The following is a 24304-nucleotide window of genomic DNA, read 5'->3' as shown; positions in this document are numbered from 1 at the left end:
ACTTGATGAGCCCCTACAGGTTGTCTCAATGAGAAAGATGGACTCAGCTGTGCGCACGATTTAGTTTTTGAGGGCCTGTATCCGTAGACGTTTATCCCACATCAGCATTGAAATCAGCATCAAAATTTTCAAATTCGATTGTTTCATTCAGTTTGATCAATTGACGGCCAAGTGTAATTGGAAGTTTTGTTTCTGAATAACAGTTGGCCCTCGGCACTTCGTTTCGTTTCGAGGTTTCATCTAGTTAGACCTAGTGCAGTTTCATATTGAAGGATCAGCCCGGTCAGCTTTAGTTTCGATCAAACATTGTTACATGGCGAGCGCTTAATTAGTATTTATGCACATTGATTTTAGCATATTTTGAAGATCTAGACAAAGACAGTCATATAGGCCTATACTGTCAATGATTTTAGTTTACTCCAAAAACATATTTACCATTCTAAGACCTTCAGTTGTACCTGGGTTCAGTGTCATTCTTAAGTAAATCTACGCCTAACTGGTTGGGGTTTAAATTTTACGTCTAGATGATAGCGCAGTCTTTCTGTATACATGGCACAGACACACACCAACAAGGCCACAGAGCCATGTTTATAGTAAAACTCCACCAAGACTCGTTTCCGGCAGTGCTGTATAACTTTCCCAGCATGTGTTCACATACCTACCTGCCCCCTAGTCTTGTCCTGCCCCCCAAGTATACTTAGCTGAGATAGCAACATTAGAGACCATAAATTGAAGGTATCTTTACCTCCCAAAAGTCAACATATGAAAAAACAAGCTAATATGCATGCGTGAAACCTGTAGGATAGTCTGAGGGCTAGGCTTGCAGGGGAAAGTTAACTGAAAGTCTGAATTCATGAATTTAAAGCAGTGTGGCGACTACCTTATATAAGTAGTTATCTAACTATAGTACTATGAGTACGTTACTTCGTTTATATACCTAGATGCTGTATATTTATAAGCACCGACTCAAGAATATATAGCTTGTATTAAAACGCTTCGGCACGCGGCTGAATCCCAGTATAAAATGAGATCATTCACCCCATGGATCTAGTGCTGTGGTAGCGCTCTGTTCACTGCCTGGCAGGATAGCGAGGCTAATATATTAACTATTCTGGCTAGTGCATAAGGCGTAGAGTGCATGTGCATACACGTTTATGTGTCGAAAGCTAGCCAGCTGTCGGTGCCAGGGACCTGGTCGAGACTGACTTTTGATCTGGCCAACTTTCGAGGCTGTTGGTGCATTGAAGATAAAACTGTGGCGAGACCATGGCCATAACTTAGCTGAGTAACCAGTCTCAGCAGTAAACAACTTGTGCTTGAGCAGCTAAACTGTGAGCAACATCCAAAAATCTTCAACACATAATGGCAAGTTCACACCCACACGGCCACAAGGCAAGCGCCTAGCCCGGATTATTACAGCCTTCCTGAGTCCCGATACCGATCTAAAATAAGCCTTATTTTGAAGCCTTATTTTGATTGTTGATATAGAATGGCTCCAAGGGCCAGACAATAGCAAATAAAGGGCATTCTAGCGGGGACTGCGCGGGAAGAGCTGACCCAGTTGTCATCATGGCTGTCTACACATGAATTAGGCCAGTTTTGTCTCCTAGAACTTTTTTAAACTGGTAGCTGATGAGTCAGTTATCCTTCACCTTTGTTCAGATTGGTTTGCCTCACATAATTTGTTGTAAATGAAACGTCATTGAAGGATAACTCCCGCAGCCGGATTGCGAATGGCAACTCGTTCAGCATTTTCGGAGAACTCCCTTTGAGCAGGCCCGGACTGAATTACAGTAGCGCAAGCGAAAACGGTCATAAGGTCTCTCTGCGATAAATCGCCTATTGAAACGACGCACCATTACCACCCATGAGGCTCTCGGGTACTCGACTCACGTTTGGATATGCACCTCAAACAGCCAATCCCAAGCTGATTTTGCTTGGGATGTATTGAAAACCATTACCGGAGATGTCATATCCAAAGTCTTGGTCATCCTAGCGTTGATAATATACGTTAGGCTTATTGCAGGTCGTTGGCCGCTTGGTAGGTAGAGCGCTGCTTTTCCATCACTATACTTGTATAATACTCTTGTATAATAGTTATTCTATAATGCCCATCCTTAATCTTTTCCATTACCAGCCCTCCCAGTTATCGTAACAGAAGACCTAGAGCTCCTGCAGCCAGATAGGGGCCAACCGGTAGCTCGTTACCAAGAGCTAGGGAATTTTCATCGCCAGGAAACCATACCGAATTAGAGAAGCACAGGTAAGTACCCCAACAACGGCCACTATAGAGAATTCTCTATATACTACCCAACCACTAATCTATAAAGACTAACGTTAACATGAACATCTGCAAAGGACGTTATTATTTAATGCTTCTAAAAAAGCACTGCTGTTGCCACGCGAGATGTACCCTTTTAGTTTTGATCTTCTCAAGCCACATATCCCTCTTGATCATGCCTTCGCGGGTGGTATCGTCTTCTGGCGAATACTCTATTTAAATGACATATCGGCTTCGTCCTATGGGTCATTTCTTCTTCTGTTTCTGTTTAGACATATAATATAAGTTTTCGCCATTTGTATGTATTTTTTTTTCCCTCCTTTAATTATCATTCTTTCCCCTTCATATTGTAACGGCTACCTGTCTCCTTTGTTCGAATTCTCCCCCTAGGCGCATCTGTGTTGTATCTACGTCGTATTTTATAGCTTCGCTCATGCATCATGCTCATCAGCCCGGACATAGAGATATCGATCGTCAGATTTCCTCAGCATTACTATACATCGAAGATGATAATAATAATGATGATGATGATAATAAATAATATTTTTTATGTTCCTCTTCTATCAAAAGTACTGTAATAAAACTTAGAGCTTAGTTATCGCTCTAGCTATATATACCTAATACAGTTGATTAAATCATATCATAAAATCCGATCAATCGGACTTACCATCCGGTACAGTGTCATAATGCGTGAGAGGCTGTTTAAAGTCTGTTTGGTTGGCCGCTACAGCCTCCAGCTCCTTCAAGTCTGTTGGATCGGCCATGCTGAGAGTTTTATGTAATGCACGAAACTGCTGGATGTTATATTAATAATCTGTTATAAGGTCGGAACTGGACGGCTACCGCCTACAACACTACAACACCACTAATCTGCTTTCCCAACTACGCAAAGGACCTCGAATTCTTCTCGAACAGGACGTTTTGTCAAGTTTTCTGAGTTTCTAGGCGTGGAAGAGAGAACTCGCGAGGAGAGACTCTAGAGATCAAACGGATAAAGAAAATCTTCTTTTTCTACTCGAAATATTTAAATTTTTTTTCATGTTCAACCCATACATTGACGGTGAGTACCTATCATGAAATAGATATATTAAATATTTACATTAGGTTTATACTTATAGCCGTAGCTTAGCTTCTCCGGGCCCAGGTGGCGCTATAGTTGCGGCACCAATCAACCAGCGGCTACCCGCTGCGAGTAAAACTAGAAGGACCCAAGGTCAAAATCTATATTTACGTCACGTAATGTAATTACGAATGAGGCTCTGATAGTACTTAGCGCCAAAGTCTAGACACTAGATCGAACATTCGATGACAGTCGTTGATTACAGCAGCTGATATGCAATTGACCACTTTGGTTGTGGGCATCTATTTCCGCTTGACTACGGATATTCGTTTCCGTTCAACTGATATCAATATCTCGAATTTTCAATTGTTGCCATTTCATAGTCGATTCTGCTCTATATAAGACAGCCTCTGCTCATTTATTGACCGTTCACTCCACTATCTAGCACCATCATCCAAAAACCCAAAAGCCTAACGCATAGTACTCTATATAATCCCCCCAACCCACTACTTGCACTTAAAGCATTCCAATCGATCAGTCAGTTCTTCAAAATCTTAGTCGAATAATACTCAAATTAATTACATTATAATATTAACATTCCTTCCCGAAAATGGCACCAACTAATATCAAGCCAATCACCGTCTACGGTCACTACTTGCCATTCCCAAACCCCCCAAAAGTCTTTATTCTTCTTAAACTTCTCGGTATCCCATATAACCATGTTATGAAAGTCGCCTCAGATGACCCGACCCTTGAGGATGGAATCAAGCACCCGAACTTCACTTCTATCAACCCTAACGGCCGTGTTCCAGCCATTGCCGATCCAAATAATAACAACTTTCATGTTTGGGAATCTGGCGCCATTCTCCAATACCTCGCCGAGATCTACGACACAGATCACAAATTCTCCGGGAAGACCGTTGAAGAGCGATCTATGATCAATCAATGGATCGCCTTCCAGATTTCTGGCCAGGCGCCTATGTCCGGGCAACTGATCTGGTTCAGCGTTCCTCAAGGCCATTTGCTTAAATACGGCGAAAAGACCCCGGACCATGTCCTTCTCAGATTCAGGAACGAAGTTAGAAGGATTTATAGCGTGTTTAACGCTCATTTGGAGCAGCAGAAAGCGAAGGGGTCGGATTGGATTGTTGGGGATAGGATGACCATTGCGGATATTGCGTGGGCGCCCTGGACGAGAACTATGATTTATATGCCTACTTACGACCCAACCTTTTACGATGAATTTCCGGCGGTCAAAGCGTGGTTTGCTAAAATGGAAGCGATCCCAGCTGTGCAGGAGACTATTGCTGAACTGACCGCCCCTGCGCCTAAGAATTAAAAATGAGGGGGTTAGATCTGTAAAGGGGCTGTCATACCGTATTTGATAAAATTTTTGGGCAAATAAATTTGTTCTTTTCCTTCTAAACCTGTTTTTGGGCTTGAATTTAGGATCGATAATTTGGAAAAAGCACCGTGTGTTTATAATATTCTAGTGGAATATAGCTTCCATCCTAGACGCAACGTTACAATTAATCGAAATCTTTTTGCAGGCCCGCCTAATGAGCTTAAACCGTAATCGATCAATAAATAAATAAATAAATCGCCAAATTAAGAGGTGTAGTTTAGTCCTCTATAGACACCCTGAGAAGCAACTATGCATAATTTCGAGTATGGTCAGATTTGAAACTTCCCCAAGACAGAAGCTTGCTGCGTTGGGAGTCAAAAATGCAACAGCCCTCCAAAAGTGGTAAGTGCGGGAGCTTCCTATCGGCTCGCCAAAGTTTACCGAGGCGGAAGGCTAGTTCGGCAAGTATTCAAGTTTATACGTCACGATCCGAAGACTTCCCGGACAACATGCCGCACAACCTAATTCGTACTTTGATGGTTGTGGTAGATAGCCATAGGCGATTTGTAATCATTACCGATAAAGCTGCATTCTGTTAGGCCAACTAACTTCGTATTCACATCTTCATAACTCTTGGAAGTCGAAAGTTAAGTTCTTTCGTTGGAGTCGATATATATATCGATATACATACCTGAAATTCGTCTCAACAAAAATGAGGGCAGTCAGTAAGTTCAATTGAATCAAACCCGAGATCTGTCACATCTGGCCAACATTTATATGTACCAGGAGTATATCTAAGTAAACCAATGCGGTAGATATCCAAAACGATGTGGGTCCTGCGACCTCCCTATTCATAGACACGATTGCAGAGCCCTCTCTATCTCCCGGTCAAGTCCTCGTCTCAATCAAAGCCTTCGGCCTCAACCGAATGGACCTTCTTCAACGAGAAGGAAAATATCCATTGCCCCCACAAGCCCCAAAAACCATGGGCGTAGAATTCTCCGGCAAAATTGAAAAAGTCTACAACGAAGCCCCGGAAATCGAGTCTTTCAAAGTTGGAGATGAAGTATTCGGATTAGCATATGGTGGCGCCTATGCCGAAAGGATCGCGGTTTCGGCGAAGATGATAATTCACAAACCGAAGAAAATGAGTTCCGAGGAGGCAGCAGGAGTACCTGAAGCCTGGATTACAGCTACACAAGCTTTATTTCTAGTTGGGGGGTTTAAGAAAGGAGAAAGGGTGTTGCTTCATGCTGGAGCTAGTGGCGTTTCTATCGCGGCTATCCAACTTGCGAAAAATGCAGGAGCCTCAGAAATTTACGTCACTGCCGGATCGCAAGAGAAGATCGACTTTTGTGTCAAAGAATTGGGAGCAACTGCTGGCTTTAACTACAAGACCCAGGATTTCGCAGAAGAGGTACTAAGGTTGACTGACGGAAAAGGTGTAGACGTCATTGTTGACTATATCGTCGGACAAGGGTACCTAGAGAAGGACTTACGCTGTGCAGCATTTGACAGCCGAATCGTGATATTAGCTATGATGGGCGGAGCTAAAACGGAGGATAAAATCGATGTTGGACAGATATTGAGGAAAAGGATCAGAATCGAAGGGAGCACTTTGAGGAGTCGAACGCCGGAGTATCAACAATTGCTAAGGGATAGACTAGTTGAAGAGGCTATGCCTAGGTTTGAAGAGGATAGTTTCAATATCGTTATTGAGAAAGTGTTTTCGTGGAAGGAGGTAGGTGAAGGTTCCATAAAGCTGTAAAGATTTAGTGCTGATGCTTATTGGCCGCAGATTATCAAAGCTCACCAGTTGATGGAATCAAATCAAACTAAAGGTGAATATGAAATTATTTCAATTAAATACTCCAAAGCACTACTAACGGGATATCTGTAGGTAAAATCATCTGCGTGGTGGATTGAGTAATTTGTCAGAAGGTTTGCAAACGTGGAGCCTTCGCGAATCGGAATTATATATTATGTTTAATCTCGAATATGGAGAACGGCTGAAATTGAAATTTTAGCAATACGCATACCTATGTGATTACTTCTATTTAAAATGAATCCGAATCCTAGTTCGACAGCAATAAAGCAGATTACCCTTGCGAAATCCAGCATTCCCACAATTTCTAGAATACTATGTAACAGTAATTACTTAACGCACACAGTATAGCGGTAAGGCTTCGCTGAGGAGCTAATGCGCTAGGCCAGAGTATTAAGCGTTGAGTGACCTGATATATCGATATGGTAAATTCCGCCTGAAGCCTTTGGCGAGAGACTTGGCACTAGCGGCAGAGCTTCTTAAGGAAATTACTGAACCTGTTAGACATCTGGGCACCGTTCCAGATATGGGCGAGGTGGTTCGGTATCAAGATGGAGCAATATTTTGTTTCAGGTTCGAGGTTTTGTAGGTCGGAGGGATTGCGCAACGCCAGGGGTGTCTTCAGAACCTAGAAGTCATACAGAAGACGCATCCCACTCATGATTTTCTATTAAGAGAGACTAGTACCGTTCGATCCGTTGTGGATCTTTGCGCCTTTGAGGTGCTTCTATGTCGGTATATTCAACAAGGAACACGTGCACGCTATCAGTTTCCATATATGCCTTGGTAAGGACCTGTACCGACACCGAGCTTCACAGCGATATCACCGACTTTTTGATCTATGTAGTATAGCAGTAGTGCTATAGCTCACAATTCCTCAAGAGATCACTATGATGACTGCTCTAGCTTTGAATAGAAAGTTTCTCCCACAAGATAACGAAGCGTGCCGAAGCGAATACAAGACTGATCACGACTTTGTATCTAGGATTGAAAAATCCGATTTCCGCTTCCTTCTCTAGACAGAACGGTTACAAGATAAGACAGACCCCCGAGAAAGAAATAAGATAGTTATTTTCAAACGATTTATTATTAATATTGGGGCTGAAAACAAGATCGCGCTTCCATGATCTACTCCTCTATCAGAAGTTTGGATGTTTATCCTTCTTCAGAAGTCTCCTCTCCTGGCCCATTAGTTTTATTTGCCTCAATAAAGATCCCGTTAGTGGGGAATACGTTCTCAATCTCCACCCAAAGGCTGGTCCCACATGTCTCGTCAATATTATCTATGGATTGAGCAATTTGTACGAGGATCGTGTTGAATTGTGCATCGCTCGTGTTTGTTCCGGCTTGACGGATAGATATGGTAATAGTTTCTGCCATGGCTCGAGTAAGTGCCTGGATACAAGAATCCAGCTTGTTGATAGCTTTAACGATTCTCTCAATTCTTTGTGATTTTACCATGGAGCTTGAGAAAATCCCAAGAGCTCCTGGAGTTCTAATTAGCAGGGGATGAAAATTAGCTCCTTGGAGATCGATATCCTGACGAAGGACGACCACTTTATCGTTCTTTTCGGCCTTTAGGGCGTTGATGAGTTTGATAAAAATCGTCTTCGTAATTTCTACCTGAGAGATTGCCGCTTGTGGAAAAGCTGGGTCGCTCTTTGCGACATTGCTTCCAGGGGGGGCGCGGAACAAGCGACATTCCGCTAATTTCATGATTTCTCGCTTGTTTGGGATAACGTCTTCAGTCCCATTTCGAATAGTGTAAAGGGGTGATGGTTGGCGACTCAAAAGGGTCTCTAGTGGGCCGTTGACACCGTTCTCGGTCAACTGGGCCCCATCAATCCAATGTCCCCAATAAGTAACGGCGGGCATATCGATGGCTTTTGGACCTATATATTCATGAAAACCTGTTAGTACAGTCTTTGGTGCATTATTGAATCGATCTTCAAACTCCGATCCCCTTCGATCGACCATATATCATATATGTGTATTGAAATAACCGATAAAGTTGGGGCTAAACTTTTGGGTTGCTACGGTACCCCTCAAACTTACAAATTACTTGCTGCAGCTGCGCAGCTCAGAAAGAATAATCTATAAACAAATTGAATATGTTAGATAATACTATTTGAGATACTGATAGGTCACGGATCTAATAAAGAGCTTACGCTATGTAATATGATGTGGTAGTGAAACGGCGGGTGAGTTAGTGGTGGGAGCTCCGGAGTGGTAGGAGTGGTTGAGGAGCACAAACGCGTCGTTGCGATTGATATCCAAGTCTCTAATAGCTTGAGCCAGTCTAGTCTTATGTCCAGTCCCAAATGAGTTGTCATCACTCATTTAATTCCTCAGAGATCATATTCCACATATTTTGCCTGATAATTTTACATGGAACAAATAATTGAATGCTAGCTAGGGCTCTGTAGTTTATAATTAATTTAGAGACCTGAGACTTGGGGTTATTTTCTAGTCCAGGCTGGTCTCGTACATGCTTGATCTTTCGACACACTCGCATTTGTAGCACCACATAATTTTTTGGAGGAAGTTTAACATTAAAGCGAGAGGCAGACCTGGAAGTTTTCCCGATATAAGCAACATAATACCCCGTAGCTTGTGATGTCTAGGAATGAGCTGTGTTTTCTGCAAATGCGTTGTTTGTGGTGTTTTAATAGCAACCGGACCTAAACTGGCCTAGCAGAAGCTGTTCAATATGATCCGTTTCAGAGGAAGCTTCACAGTACATATGTCATATGTACCTAATATCAAATTTCGAGGCCCTTTAATTGTAATTTTTCTATTTAAACCAGATACGCCTCGTATAGCTGGACCTATAGACTAATGTTTGTGCACAATTGGGGTAGACTTGTTGATCGACGTCATCCTTCCGTGTTGGGCCAGAATATCGTCCCAAATTAGTTACGGTCTTGGAAACCAAATACAACAGAAACACGTTGTGTTGATATCAAGATCTGGACCGTCTCGGTGTACTTACTAACCACACTAAGTAGGTACTCTATGGAATCCAGATTTGCGAGGCACAGAATTAGGAAATAACGCATTAGATTATAATAGCTTTTGTGAGAATATTTGCTCATAAAACCATCAAAGTGAGCCGAAGTTAAGAGAGGAGACTGGGGTAAATATAAACATGAAATATTATAAAGTCGCCAAGTTAACCGTTAGCCCTAGGACCCTCCAATTCCTCCCAAACCAGCAGTTGTGCCCTGAATAGGTAAGTGAGAGATATTCGGGTCAAGGTCTTCCTCAGGAACTCTCGATAACATTGTCTGGCGCTGGAAATATTACAGTAATTCTAGCCAAATAGTACAGCTCTCCTCATAGAACTCATTATATTATCTTGGTTTTCCAATGCTATCCCTCAACTTCCGAAGGCGAACACCAAATTTCCCCATATTATCGGTGTGCTCCCACTCCGTGAACCACCTTGCCGCTTTTATAATGCATATCTTGACGATAATTTTCTGAGCATCCTCTTTTGCAAGCTCCCAGGCTGCCTGGATGGCATCAGAAGTGGGAGGAATGGGTTTTTGCACCAGTATCTCCATGAAAGTTTAAAGCCTCATTAAAGGCCGTGTCAACCGCAGTAACTATTTGGAAGCGAGCTTGAGTACCGAACTTGGGTACCCTGATAGATATCGCCTACGTAATTACAAGATATATCAATAAACGCGATGGGAGAACGAAGTTCTTGACTTTGGCTCTGGATCTTCGAGGCTGGATCTTTTTAGGTGTAATATTAAAACTAGTCTTCATCCCAAACAATATGGAGTACTACATACAATGTGACTTCAAGAAGGTCAATGGGCTGGGGAGCTAAGGACATAGTTAGTAAGGCGTAAATCTTCTGACAGTTGCAGGTTTAATTACAAGGAATCGAGGTACTTAAGTAAAACAAGGGAAATGAGGGGGCCATTTTCAAGGCGGCTGATTGACGGATAGTTTAGAAGATAATTAAGCGTACTAGGCATATTGACATTTGTTTTGTACAACCGGAGTATTAGGACCGTCCCTACTTTAGATTTGTACCTATAGAAACTAGAAATCCTCTTCAGCTACAATGAAATGCAAAGAAAAATTAACCCTACAGTGAAATCATGGGGGATACTCTACCCCTATGAAGAGGTTAGATTGTGGAGGAATCACTAGACACTACTCTATCTCTATTACTAAGTTTGCTTCAGACAAACAAGGTCCCAAGAATATGAGCTGTATACTTCTTTGCAATGGGTTTGTGCTATTTGATATTTGCACTTAGTGATAGAACTTGGGCCTGCCCAGGACTGTTGCCATCCAAAACCCCTACGTAGATGTCAGCTCGAGTGTTGTCATGGCTGCCGAGGATACCCAAAAGACCAAGTATTTAGCTGCCTTCTAACCGTTCTCTTCCATCCTCTTCCTCCTCTCCCCCTTCTCTTTCCTCTATTTGCTTCCTTATCTTCCCTCTCTTCTCCTTCCTCCCCCCTCCCTCTTCACTAACTCGAACTCGATAACCACCATCACATCAATCCCCAACAACATCAAAGTCAACATCATCATTAAAAGCAACATTTTCGATAAATGAATAGCATTATCATCTAGCAATTAACCAATCGATTTCTTCTTCTTTTCTCCTTCTTCCATCATAATATTTCGTCAATCTCGTCCATCTCGGCTATCTCCCCGCCGACTACACGAAATTTCCAACTTCTTCTTCTTCTTCTTCTTCTCCCCACTTCATCAATATCTAGCCCTAGTCCCCATTATTCCTTGTTGACTTCACCCTCCCTTCAGTCCGCTTTTTCTCTTTTTGCTTTTCCATATTTTGCAGAAAGCGAGTCCAACAAGAGGGTATTTGGAGCCCTCCTGCTTTATTCTCCCTCCGGTTCCCCGCTTATGCTCCTCGCCTCTAGCTAGCTTCTTGTCTAGAGTCCACCACGGGGCAGCTTTAGCGAATTAACGCTTTTTGCCGTCCGATTGCTTCTCCGCATTATTAAGTCCCTTCAGCTTTTAAACTTCAAGTCGGGTGGGATATACCTGTTATACAAATTCATGGCGGCCATGGTAAGATGATCCATTCGCAGTCGCTTACTACACCGTATATTCCCGTACCTTCGACAAGAATCGGTGGTTCCATAGCAGTTAATTCTTTCAATATGCCTGAACAAATGCTAATTCCTTCCTTTATATCAAGCCAAACCGAACCGTCTCAAAATCACATATTGCTGTGACAGCCGAAATGGTAGCTTTAGAAACCCGCCCCCCACGTGTCCGATACACCACACCTGCTCTCCCATCCCTCCCAAATCTCCCAACATCTAAGCCTGGTAGAGATGCATTGACAAAGGCGGATTTCCTCTGGGCTCAGTATCCGGAAAGCTACCGAACTGCCCACCTCCTGTATCAACCCTTGATGCAAACATTGATCACTTTCTGTCCAGAAGTTGACTGGACAAAGCTCCTTCAATGGATTAACCACTACAAGCTTCGTCGCCGAAGCCGAGATTTCCTAACATATCTACGTGCCGAAGACATCGAATCCTTCATCGACTACATGCTCAAATATCACCCTGTCAAAAACCTAGGTGATATTGCGAAAAATTTGGATGCACACTCGCTTGAAAAGGACTTGGTCGTTTATTTCTCTAAGTGGGATGCGATCTTAATGAAGGAGCGCGTGAAAAGAGAGGTCGCAAGGCTTGCTAAGAAGCAACCTTCTGCTAGTACCTCAAGCATTCCAACCCTCCTGCCGCCCGTTGCAAGCGGATCTAACGACCCTCAGTCACAATCACCACCTTCGCACTCCAGTCACACGCCTGATTGCAATTCTCCGCAAGCATCGCCTGGCACTACTCTGAAAAAGGATAACGGATTCGAATTGCCTGAGAAAAAACGTCTTCTTATCACCAAATTTGTCGAGGATTCCATTGATAGGGTCACTCGAGCCATGTTAGCAATTCATACTACGATGTATGGTGAAAAAAGAGGTCAAACTCCTAATCAGTCTGACGAGCCAGAAATAGAGAAACACACCAACATCATTGGAAGTAACGTTAACATTCAACGCCCATCTCCAGAAACCGAACCAGACTCCCGTGTCTCCTCGCCCGATGATACAGAGAACAGAGTCCCTACCTCTCCCATATCTGACATTGATATCACCATGACAAAGCCAATTTGTCTTTCTTCGCCCACCAAGTCGCTCGAGAGCAGCAGCTCTTCTCCTTCCAACAAGCAACTTTCACCTCAAGAAAAAGAAGCCATGAAAAAATACCTCCTCGCCCATGACTTGATTAAGAAACAGGCAAGAGAGGCTGGCCAATCCGTTGATGGCACTTTTTCTCTCAGTTCGTCGTTCCGACAGCGACTTACAGAAGCGAAACGCCCCCACTCGGCATTTTGCTTCAAGGCTCCAAAAACCGAGCTTGCTGATCCTATTTACAGCCCTCCTATTTGGCAGCCGAAGCCAGTCTCCCCCCATACTCAAGCTAAAATCTACAGTATGCACCAATACAACGTCACTAACGACAACTACGTCCTACCACTTCCCACTGAGCCTCAGCCTCGCCACGAAAATGATAACACATACGCCACTTTCCCTCGTTCCAACGCTGCCTATCCCAGTTTCCCCATCATGAACTACGTTTGGGAATATGCGGTCCCTATCGGACCCGAGACTACTCCGCATATTGCAATGTTCGCCAACCAACGCCGCGAAAGGGAACGAGAAGATGCAGATACCATGCTAAGAAACTGCTTTTAAGGATCTTGCGGCCTCGTTATTCTAACATTTATGATAGCCCTTACTACCACAAGAGCTCACAAGCGTCAGCACATGCTTTTGACTCCTTGGCTTCTTTACTTTGCATTGAGGCGTGTGCATTAGATGCTCGTATTTTCTCATATGGGCGGAACTTGCAGAGGAGAGAGCATCAAGTTAAGATTCTTTTTACGATTATGAATACTACAAGAGTGCTGTTTCTTTTCCCCTCCATTTTCTATTTTCATAGTTGTTATGCGTTATCATGCCCCAAGCCATTCCTCGATCCCCTTAAACATTCCGAAATACTCCTCATCCCAGTTTAAATACTTTAGCCTGTCATGTATCACCCTGAGGTTCTTTTGCCATGACTGTCCATATTTTGCGTTTCTCCATTTCGAAGTGTTAAACTCGTTATATATTCTGGGGCTCCCTGAATATCTTACTTGTTCCTAATTTCATAATAATAGAATTGCCTTTATCTCCGGGTTATTTTTTATGGGGGTATTGTACATCAATCTTTTAATTATATACTTTTCAATTTCCCAGTACTTCTTCCAGTACATTTCCATATACAAATGCAATGTCTGCTTTATTATTTTTTTTCAGGTTGCCCTACCTTGATCCCGTACTGCGCCCATATCCGCGCGATTATATCGATATTATGATGATTTTTTTTCCGCTTTAGAGTAATCGCAATCGCACAACTCGTCATGACTTCTCAAGAGGATCTCAGATATTGATACAGGGCTTGCAATTACAGTTGTAATATTCAAATTAATACGAGAGCAAGGTGGCCTGACCGACTCAGTCCCATGCCCTCTACTATTTATTTTCAATCTGAATTGCGAAAAATTTGATTGGATGTATAAAATATAGCACTGCCTCGATAACACGAACCGGGCGATTATCGATCTATTGGGTACGATAGTTGCTAGTTGTGGGTGTAAATATCATAGCCATAGAAAAGCGTTACACCAAAGCTTAGTTGTCGAAAATTCTAGAAGGTTACACGCAAAGCTAGTGCCTTTTTTCTTTTTCGCAATTTAGAGGCTGTGGAGGTAGTAGAATAACCAACTGAGTGCTTTTTCTCTCCCCTTTTTCCCGGTCTTTTTTTTTTTTTTTGGACAGCGGGTTCTTGCATATTTTGGTTGCATGCATGATAGTTTTTACTTTTATGCCGGGGTTGAATTAATGTGTAGAGTACATTAGTGTGGTACTGCAGATGACAGATGAGTGTGTATTTACATGTAAGTACATATGCATATACGTGCGTAGCATGTCAGCTAGCATGCCAGGGGTAGGTACAAGGGGGGCATAGGTTGCTGTATAGGTATTTATATGAGTATTATGTATGGTATCTATGTCAATTTGATTTACGGGTTCGTATCCTATAGGTTGGAAGTGCTCTAGCAGCGTGAGTATAGTATTGGTTCGATCGGAGTCTACTGGATGGAGGAGATCTAGTTAGTGCGGTATAGGAGATGTAAGTGACGGTGACGGTGGTATCGATAGAGGATCTGTTATGGTGGCTATGGTTGTGTATTAATTAAGTTTAAAGACTAGGGGCGATCGATCGGGGGGGAGGGGGGGCGTTGGTACCTATGGTATCTATCTGATGACAGATCACGTACTCATGATCACTTTGCGTTAAGGCTACGCTTTGAAGCCTTTGTTGTACGTGCAACGTATGTAACCTTTTATGGTATGTATAAGTCATGCCGTTGATTATGGCGATTTATACTGTAGGATCTACTTTTATACTTTTTTAGCCCGCGCGGTCGATGTAGATTTTGTATTGTCAGTTTTGCGATTGGAGTCTTGGAGGAGTTTGGTGCTTGTAGCTAGTCGACCAGTAGGATGGATTTCCGATGTTAATGTATATGTATATACATATATGGCTAATAAAGTACAGATTTAACAGTCTTAGTGTTGACAGACCTGCCCTATAGTAGTTACGTATATATAGAGTTGGGGGTACCTAGCTATACCAGTCGATGTATTTCAGGGTGTGTGCCCGGATGCTATGATATAATCGACACTTGCTATTGGTCATAAGTAGTACTTATCGGGTGAGTAGCTAGCTAGTACTTTACGTTCTGCCAACGCATCGATCTATCCGCCGACATCGTAGCGATAATTGCGTATCAAATACGTGCATTTACAATATACAGCCAGTAATATGATGGCTAAGCTAGGGTTGTACATATAGTGGTGTATTGCGTAGGCGAATTTTTTCGCGTTAGTGCTATTTGGGAAAGAGGAGGTATGGGATTCTATATAGCTGGGGGTGCATGGCGCGAGGTAGTTATGCGGTGTAACGTATGTATACTTAGTACTTAAGTAGTATCTATACTATGTATGTCATCGTAGTGCTGGTGCTGCTGTTAGTGTGATCCTGGGTATACATGGAATGATAGGCTAGAGGTTAATATTAATTAATGGTCATGAGGCTTTTTTTTTCTTTGACTCCTTTACTTTAGGCCTATAAAAGTGTGTACCATACCGGCCACGGGGAACGGTAGAAGTATACGTCTGGGGGGTAGAGAAGATACTTGATATGGCTCGTTTCAGACATTTACTAAGAAGTATAAGAATTGTATTCAAGAGTATGGACGACGTCGACGTGATGCCGCATAGCTTTAGGATGTACGATGTCGTCGAATAGGACATAACCAGCCAAGCCTAAACGGCACTTTATTGACAATAATGCGTTGTTTGCTCCAAAATGCAACAAATAGCTGTATTTGGCAGCATCAAACGCCGAATCCATCTTGTGTCCTTTTCAAGCCAACATCTCCGTCAATCTCCATGCATATCTTAAGCTTCCTTAGAGATACAACCCCCCCAACCAGCCTCAGTACTCGCATAAAAAGTCATCATGTCATCCTCCAAACGAAAAGACAAAGACAAAGATAAATCCAAAGATAAACCCAAAAAGCCATACCATATAAAACGATCCGACCTAGATCTAGAATTCTACGAACAGCAACAAGAACAGAAATCATTTTCGCTGTTATTCTCTCGTTCCATCAATTCTCTCATCCGTTCCAAACAGTTTTACGCATATTTGGTGTTACAAGGTATAGCGGCATGGTGGGGGTTGGGACAGGTGTTTTTCTGTGTGGGGATTCTGTGGATGATGTATGCGAATACGGGGTTGAAAAAGAAGGAAGGGGAGAAGAGTAGTTGGAGTGTTTTTAATAAGGGGTTTGAAGCGTATGTTAGATATATCGCATTGTGACGTCTTTGTGATATGTGAAACTAACCTTTTGGTACTTATACGTATACTATAGAATCGAAGGGTCGACGGATATGGAGGCTGTGGAAAGGGAGATTCGGTCGAGGGGGTTGATATGACCATATTATATATACCTGATATCCCTGATGTTTAAATTAAATGTATTTTTGCTTAAAAACTAAGTATGTAATACTCTGCTAATTATAACTTGCTCTTGATATAATATCGGAAATGGATCGATTCAATTGAATCGATGCAATCATGAATTGGAGATTCCCGCAGAGCCTCAAACGCCAAGCCTCTACCTGCAAACAGAAGCTTGAACTGAACCTCGCCTACACTTACCACACAAACGACTCACATCACAATATCATAAAAACACAAACCTCTAGGCGACAAATCCTCCCCATTTTGAAACACGTACACGCATGTGAGGAAAGGGAAAAGGAGGGAGGAAATAATAATAAAAAAGATGTCATCAAACAATCAATACAGAGACAGATCGGAAAGATACGGAGGCAGCGACAATCGAAACCGCAAACGTTCACGATCAGGCTCTCCACCCCCGTGGCGCGGACGTGACAAACCTTCTTCGTCATCCCGTCGCGATCGCGATCGCGATTCGGAACGACCAAACCACGGTAGATCAGGCAGAGGGGATCGAGATGGTGAAAGAGGAGGAAGAGGCGGCGGAGCAGCGGGACGAAACCGAGACGGAGATAGAGATAATCGCCGTGATCAAGACTCCTTCGCCAAAGAGCAAACCCGCCGGAATGCTTTACAAGAGGAAGAACAAATGCGGGAATGGGTCTCGCAAGAGGACGTGTTTGTGCTTAAACAGGCGAAAAAGAAGGCAGAAATAAGGGTTAAAGAGGGACGGGCGAAACCTATAGATTTCCTGGCGGTAAATCTTAGGGTCATTGATAAGGACAGAAATCCGTTGGATGATGAGATTGACGACGCGGATTTGGATATCGTGGATCCTGAGGGTGTGTTTGAAGGCCTTGGGGACAATGAGCTTGAGGCGTTAGAAAAGGATATCGCAGTTTATCTGGATTTGGAGACGAATAAGGAAAACAAGGAATACTGGGTGGTATGTGCCCTCTAAACTGGACGCCTTGTCACGATATCTTCGACCCTTGAACGCTAACACTGCCATCTGCTTCAGACCATGAAAGTCATATGTCAAGACCGTCAGCGAAAATCAAAGGCAGCTGCACCCGAAGGAAGAGCAGTGAGCTCAGTGGCAACTGATATTGACAAACTCTTGTCCAACAAATCTCTTACTGAACTTGAAACTCTGGAAAAACAAATAACCCGGAAACTCAGGTCCAACGAACCTATTGATGTCGATTACTGGGAGCAGCTGCTACGAAGTCTGATCGTTTGGAAAGCAAAGGCTCGCTTAAAAAAGGTCTATGAATCAGTTATTAATAGTAGGCTTGATATGCTGAGAAGACAACAGAAGGAAGAGGCTGAGAACATCCGACGAAAATTGGAGGTTGTCCTATCTGGACCATTACCTGTTAAGGAAATCGAAGCAGATGGTGATGAGATAATGGATGAAAATGCAAATAAAAACGAAGGAAGTGCCAAAAAACAGCCTCTTAGGGAGAGGAGACCGATTCAGTACACACGGGACATGGACCCAGAACCCATGCTAAAATTATCCTACGAAGACAAAGGCCTGGAGCAAATGGATGAGAAGGATTTTTTGCGTAAACTAGTAAGTATTCACGCAATCATGGACGCATCCTCGTGACCCCACATGAAACAGACAGCAAGTGCGCTAACAAGGCTCCTATCCGGCTTCCTTAATTTAGGCCGCGGAAAGATTGAAGGTATTGAAGCTTGGCTATGTGCCCATCAAGCGTGGCACAGCTCCTCACGAAAAATCAAGAGATGGCGGCCGAAACAGAAACAGATCGTCCATGAATGATGCTGGCGGTAGTAAAAATGGCGGTGCAATATCTAGATTCAGTGCCATCCCTAATGACGATTTCTCTCAAGCCACAAGGGCTCTCTACGAGAGGGAAGTCGCCAGAGGCGTCGGTGACAACGAGGAAATCTTCGCAACAGAAGAAGAAGTCCAAACGGCCTCAAAATCATCGTGGGCTAGTAAATACCGACCTCGAAAGCCACGTTATTTCAACCGTGTACAGATGGGATACGAATGGAATAAATACAATCAAACACATTATGATCACGATAATCCACCTCCAAAGGTGGTACAGGGGTACAAGTTCAATATCTTTTATCCAGATCTTATCGATAAAACGAAAGCCCCGACTTATCGGATTGAAAGAGAAGGGGGGAGGAAGAGGGGTCAATCCTTTGCACCGGCAGGCGAGGATGATACTTGCTTGATCAGGTTCATTGCAGGGGCCCCATATGAAGACATTGCCTTCAGAATCGTCGATAAGGAATGGGATTACTCTGCCAAGCGGGAGAGGGGATTTAGGAGCTCTTTTGAAAAGGTAAGTCCTTTTTTTCCCTCTTTGGCCGTTGCACGATTGCGCTTTCCATACTTTCAAACTCCTTCTATATCCCGAGAAAAGGACAGCCCTATATGGAACGAATTCGCCAAGTTTTTCGATCTGGCACAGATATTGAGAGACTTTCCTACAAAAAACTATGCAGGGGCGAGGCTGCTAACTTTTCTTTTTTACGGGATTAATAGGGTATCTTGCAACTACATTTCCAGCTTAAGAAGGTACGTCATCAGTCGGCTAGCTAGGCTTTTTTCTTCCCAATTTTTATTAAGTATAGCGACAATCTGACATTCGTGTTCCCACATTATTAGATATACTATCGAAAATAAGCAATTGCATCAGTCAGCCCCCGACACACATTTAATACTCAGATGTAAGAGCTCTGCACACCCGAGCCAAAGTTTGAGAAGAATGTTCCAACTCATGCGCGCGCAAACGGTTGGAAGAACGGACGGCAACGTCAAACAGGCCTCAGCCAGTTTATCTTATCCTCTTTGGGACATCACCGCAAATGTGATATCAGTCAAAATGGATTTGTCTGGGAATAATACAGTGTTCTAGGATAGCATTGCTAGATAGCTCTTGCTACCTAGATTAAGTCAGCCAAATAGTAATTGATATCAATCCATATGGCAATCCATCATTGAGTTCTATGAAACGAAATTGTTTTTTGGGCCAGGTCGATACGGTCACGTTCATTGTGTGCCGCCGAACGCTGCCAGATCTAAAAAAGAAATTCACAATATACAGATTAATGAATCGATTGAGTCCTTGCCACATGAAGTTTTTCTTCGAACCATCATGTTTAGCGACTTTATTGATGTTTGCAATGTGAAATTTTGAATGATATGACAAGTCGAGTCGGACTGCAACGGATATCACATGATGGCGACGAGCGTTTTGTCGGAACCCTTGTATTGATATACGATAACTGTGCCGTAATTCGTCGAAGCGCTTCATGGACTTCGTGTTAGCTGGCAATCAAGCGAGACCAGAGTATGTCACAAATTATGAGGCTCAGTCTTTTGCAGTCGAATCGATCGAATCAAAAGTTGACTAGACTTTTAAATTTTTACCGTTTATGTTGGAAACATCACAGACTTCTTAATTATTATACAGTAATGAACCTGTGATATCTCATAGCCTTTAAAAGAATTCAATTCAAAGGTTGTCTGCCTGGCGTGAGTTCGAATCCCGCGAATTCGGATCCTATAATTAAAGAGTTCACCATAACGACAGGTACCGGTATCATGTATCATGCAACATAAAATGACAAGGCGGGGCTCAGACCCCGCCCGCTTCTTCTGAAGGAAAATACCCTGAAGTAGGTTCATTAGTGGGTAAGTCACAGGTACCTCAGCATAATACTAGCAGCCAGGAAGACATCAACGAATATAATTCTAGATACGCATGTATGAACGGGTGTCAGTATTTGGTCTCGAGGCACAGAATCAAGTTGGCTGAATCGCTTGAGGAACCGCAAACAAAGGGCCGCAGTGCGGCAGCCCTTCTGGGCCGATAGAATACGTTCAGCATGCATGCAAAAGTTATTGCTGTGTAAGAAACCCCTGTTATTTATTGGGTAGGGGACCGATCCAACTTGCCGGGGTACTTACATTGTAAGTTAGACTTCACCAAATTGCGCATTTTGAGAATGCTGCAAGTTCGAACGATTTCTGTGGACTGGAGTTAAGGATAGATACTAAGTACTTAGTATATATTAGAACGGTCATCTCTTCGTAGATTTTCGAATGGGACTCAGACCAGACCAGACCAGACCAGACCAGAGAATACACCGGATATCACAACATTCGATATAATATTCATAGTACTTTTAAATTTTAACTTCGTCCTTTACAAATATTTAGTTCAAAACTTTCTTAAACAAATCTATACATATAAATAATAAGAAAAGAAGGATCGTTCCCTTGTTCTTTCTAGCTCTAAGCAATAAAAGTCCCGCCGAAGTCCCTCAGGGCACTCCTCATTTGCTTTTTTTTAAAAAAATCTGTGTCTCCCAGAACTGCCCCCGAGGTGCTCCACAAAAAGAGGGAAACGGTACCTGAGCTAGTAAATATCCACGGGCAGTAGATGCAGCTTTGGTTTCATCAACTGCCATAGTGTCCTTGCTTTTTTTTGTGTTCCTGGGGGGCGCATTGTACAAAAAAAGAAAAAAGGAAGAAACAAGCAAAGAGTAGAACAGACAGAGCAGAGGTTATTCAATCTGAGGACATCAGCAACACAAAACCGGTCCAGCACCGCTAACACCAAGTTAACCGCATCATACTTAATTATCATATAACCACACGACCGCCACCCTCGAATCTCTCACCTCACAGTTAGTTGACGTTAGACCAGGCCAGGAACTAATTAGACTTCTCAAACAACCTTCTTTCTTTTCTCCTCTCTTTCTTCATATTTGGATCTATAGCTATAGAATTTCTCATCCAACTTTCCCTTTAGCGATTTTATCCAACAGCCCGAACTTCTAGAAAGGATACCATCTGGCTGGCCGGCCCTCTTTGTTTCGGGTACAGGCATCTGTCGCTATCCTCCCCACGACAAACTACACAGTCATCATCTACTACTATCCGAATCACCCGTATTTTACTTTTCGTAGCTTCATCGTCATACACAGTACATTTTCCCGGTTTCTTTTTTCTTTCTTTTCTTCTTTTTTTCCTTCGGTTTCCCTGGTGGTTTTTTAGTTTCTTTCCCCCCCGACGTTCTACCAAATTCGTCTTCGGCCGCCGGTCCAAACCAACTCACACTCAGGGCCACTTCACTGCCTTCCTCGCCTACTCTTTCTGCGCTGGCAGCTGGCCAAAAGTACGCTACAAAGCCTACGGGAATACATAAGAAAGAAAAAGAAAGAATTTAAAGAAAGAGATAACAATTTTTTTTTTTTTTTTTGGAGATCGCAGAAAACTACGGGAGCCCTCCGCACGGTGCCAAAGTCAAAGGAAAAAGGAAATACGCATTGCCCGCCTTGCATATACACCGAAACCAAAAAAGTGGATACCATGTCTACTCTTAACCTAGGTGAAGGTCAGGAGATTATTGTTAATCCTATCGCTCCTACCGCCAATAGTCAAAAGCCATCGTACGTTCCGAGCAAATACCGATCCGGTTATAAAAACCAAGTCCAACCTGATCAACTCATCATTCCACAAGACTCTACCCTTCCAAACTATCCTGTTCCTCCTACCGTTCTTCCTTCACAAGCTTCTCCTTCCTCTCCTTCCTCCTCTTCTTATTCTTCCCATCATTATCATCATCATCAACATCAACATCACCATAGCCGACAATTTTCGCAATCATCTTCTATAAACGACACATCAAATATGGTTTGGGGCCAGGCTCACCTTTCACCTTCGCCATCGGAATCTTTCTTTCCGCCTCAGATGACACACACACATTGTGGGAAAAGCCTAAGTGAAAAGGTCTTTTCTATGGTATCAAGCGGGGCCTCGTCGCCCTTCCTTACGACTCTCGCCGAAGATATCAACCCCACAACGATCACATACGGAAGGAGTAATTCCATGCCTCTCTTCACCAGCAATTCGCAATTCTGTAACATTCCTGTTGCACCAGGATATAGCCCAGAGCAGCTTGAATACGAATCTCTGCTGCATCAAAGTATGGGGGATGTCTCTCCTAACTATCTCATGCATATGGGACAGTGGACACCACCGCTATCACAAATGCATGTTGGCGACGAAATTTACGGACAATCTATGATGGACGGTTCAGTCATGGGTCCAGGAGCACCGCCTACCTCTGGTTCTGTCTATGAATCCGGGACAAGGGAAATCAGTGTCATGACCCAGCCATATAATCCCGATGAGCAAAGCTATTCGGACGACAATATGCCTTCTTACGCAGAAATGATATATATGGCCCTCAAGAGCGCCCCAGGTCATCAGATGCATTTACAAGATATCTATCAATGGTTCCGAGATACGTATCCCAAATTCAGGCGTGATACGGGTAAAGGATGGATGAACTCCATTAGACACAATCTTTCCATGAACGGGGTAAGTTCGATATGGCTACTGGTGGCCTCTCAAAAATAAATAATCATGATAATAATAATAATACTAAGATGCTAATAATAATATAGGCTTTCGTTAAGGTCGAGAGACAAAATGGCGAGTCCGGAAAGGGATTCATGTGGCTCCTCGCCCCAGCTGCTGTCGATGGTGGTATAAAATCCACTACAAGATACCGAAAGCAGGGCAAAGCGGGCGAAAGAGTCGCTTTGACCCCAGATGCATCATATGGCTGTTACGTTACTCCAAAGCGGAATAGGGCCGGCAAGAGAATTCAAACAAAGGCAAGCCGACCTCGAACTATAAGAAAGAAAGCTCAACGCAAACAGCATATTAACGGAAAACCACAACAGCAGCTCGAATCGACTTCATTCCCCGAATTTGATAACACTAGCGGCATGGTCCATACGCCTGTTGGCAGTGAAGGACCACCATTGACCCCTGATCTTTCATCTCGCAGTTCTGAAAGTTTCTCCGAAACTCTCAGCGTTGGTTCTCGCCATGCGACACCGGCTTTACGAGGCACCGAATGGCATGCGCAATCGCCAGCTTCAGCTCATGGACACGCTTCCCCATTCTACATCAGCGACGATGGGTTCTGCGCTCCGTTCGAACCAACTTCATACTACCACCAATACGATGGCGAATGCACTTATTAAGCTTCCGCATCCCAATATCATTATGACCATCTAATTCTTAATTATAATACCTTCCAACCTATCAATTCACTACTCCGACAACACACCAGAACCTTGTAGCCCGAAAGGCAACGCTTGGTTTTTTTCTCTCAGTATCTCCGCTCACAAAGATATCAAAACCTCTTCTGGTTTACGAGACATTAACTTCGGCTGGGGCGGAATCGAAAGGATGTCGAATCCGGTCGAATGCGAATCCGACACTATTCTTTTTCCTTTCCTCTCGTCCCCTGCAGATGGCGCCTACGCTATTACTCTTACTTTTGGCAATCCATCGCCAGTGTAGTAGTGTACGGCCGAAACATCTTACACATATATCCCATGCATACATGCATCTACTGGACCTTAATCCCTGGTTCTTTTTGGCGGGCGCAACTACTTTTCGAAACCCCTTGCATCTAAACACCCACAACAACCTTTGCTTCGATTTCCCTGGTTCTTGCTTTGTAACTTGATTCTGACTGCGATGTGCATTTTCTTGTGGCGTTTGGTTTTCTTGTTTCTTTTTTCTTTACGGGTTTCCTTTCCTTCTCGGTTTTTGGTGAGGTGGAGCAAG

General features: G+C 43.3%; 8 protein-coding genes across 8 annotated transcripts; 6 read left to right on the top strand and 2 right to left on the bottom strand.

Moving 5' to 3' along the window:
- Nucleotides 1–1908: 1908 nt before the first annotated feature.
- Nucleotides 1909–3045, bottom strand: AOL_s00080g184 (uncharacterized protein; the record flags this gene model as incomplete). Its single annotated transcript, XM_011124559.1, has 3 exons — nt 1909–1992; nt 2414–2493; nt 2949–3045. The coding sequence occupies 3 exons, from the start codon at nt 3043–3045 to the stop codon at nt 1909–1911; spliced, it is 261 nt and encodes an 86-aa protein (XP_011122861.1).
- A 906-nt stretch (nt 3046–3951) lies between these two features.
- On the top strand, nt 3952–4680 carry AOL_s00080g183 (uncharacterized protein; the record flags this gene model as incomplete). Its single annotated transcript, XM_011124558.1, has 1 exon — nt 3952–4680. The coding sequence occupies one exon, from the start codon at nt 3952–3954 to the stop codon at nt 4678–4680; it is 729 nt and encodes a 242-aa protein (XP_011122860.1).
- A 718-nt stretch (nt 4681–5398) lies between these two features.
- AOL_s00080g182 (uncharacterized protein) lies at nt 5399–6612 on the top strand (the record flags this gene model as incomplete). The annotated part of the gene is made up of 4 exons (XM_011124557.1): nt 5399–5411; nt 5502–6427; nt 6485–6527; nt 6587–6612. 4 exons carry the CDS (start codon nt 5399–5401, stop codon nt 6610–6612), a joined length of 1008 nt encoding a protein of 335 aa, XP_011122859.1.
- Nucleotides 6613–7666: 1054 nt separating this feature from the next.
- Nucleotides 7667–8386, bottom strand: AOL_s00080g181 (uncharacterized protein; the record flags this gene model as incomplete). The annotated part of the gene is made up of 1 exon (XM_011124556.1): nt 7667–8386. One exon carries the CDS (start codon nt 8384–8386, stop codon nt 7667–7669), a length of 720 nt encoding a protein of 239 aa, XP_011122858.1.
- A 3361-nt stretch (nt 8387–11747) lies between these two features.
- On the top strand, nt 11748–13271 carry AOL_s00080g180 (uncharacterized protein; the record flags this gene model as incomplete). Its single annotated transcript, XM_011124555.1, has 1 exon — nt 11748–13271. One exon carries the CDS (start codon nt 11748–11750, stop codon nt 13269–13271), a length of 1524 nt encoding a protein of 507 aa, XP_011122857.1.
- A 2878-nt stretch (nt 13272–16149) lies between these two features.
- AOL_s00080g179 (uncharacterized protein) lies at nt 16150–16628 on the top strand (the record flags this gene model as incomplete). The annotated part of the gene is made up of 2 exons (XM_011124554.1): nt 16150–16487; nt 16565–16628. 2 exons carry the CDS (start codon nt 16150–16152, stop codon nt 16626–16628), a joined length of 402 nt encoding a protein of 133 aa, XP_011122856.1.
- A 353-nt stretch (nt 16629–16981) lies between these two features.
- Nucleotides 16982–19246, top strand: AOL_s00080g178 (uncharacterized protein; the record flags this gene model as incomplete). Its single annotated transcript, XM_011124553.1, has 4 exons — nt 16982–17602; nt 17678–18235; nt 18333–18986; nt 19190–19246. 4 exons carry the CDS (start codon nt 16982–16984, stop codon nt 19244–19246), a joined length of 1890 nt encoding a protein of 629 aa, XP_011122855.1.
- Nucleotides 19247–22024: 2778 nt separating this feature from the next.
- On the top strand, nt 22025–23712 carry AOL_s00080g177 (uncharacterized protein; the record flags this gene model as incomplete). Its single annotated transcript, XM_011124552.1, has 2 exons — nt 22025–23038; nt 23125–23712. 2 exons carry the CDS (start codon nt 22025–22027, stop codon nt 23710–23712), a joined length of 1602 nt encoding a protein of 533 aa, XP_011122854.1.
- Between the last annotated feature and the right edge of the window lie 592 nt (nt 23713–24304).

Source organism: Orbilia oligospora (assembly GCF_000225545.1).
Source record: "Orbilia oligospora ATCC 24927 unplaced genomic scaffold scaffold00080, whole genome shotgun sequence".
Taxonomy (NCBI): Eukaryota; Fungi; Ascomycota; class Orbiliomycetes; order Orbiliales; family Orbiliaceae; genus Orbilia; species Orbilia oligospora.
The sequence above is the reverse complement of the archived record's forward strand: the minus strand, read 5'-3'. Positions and strand labels throughout refer to the sequence as shown.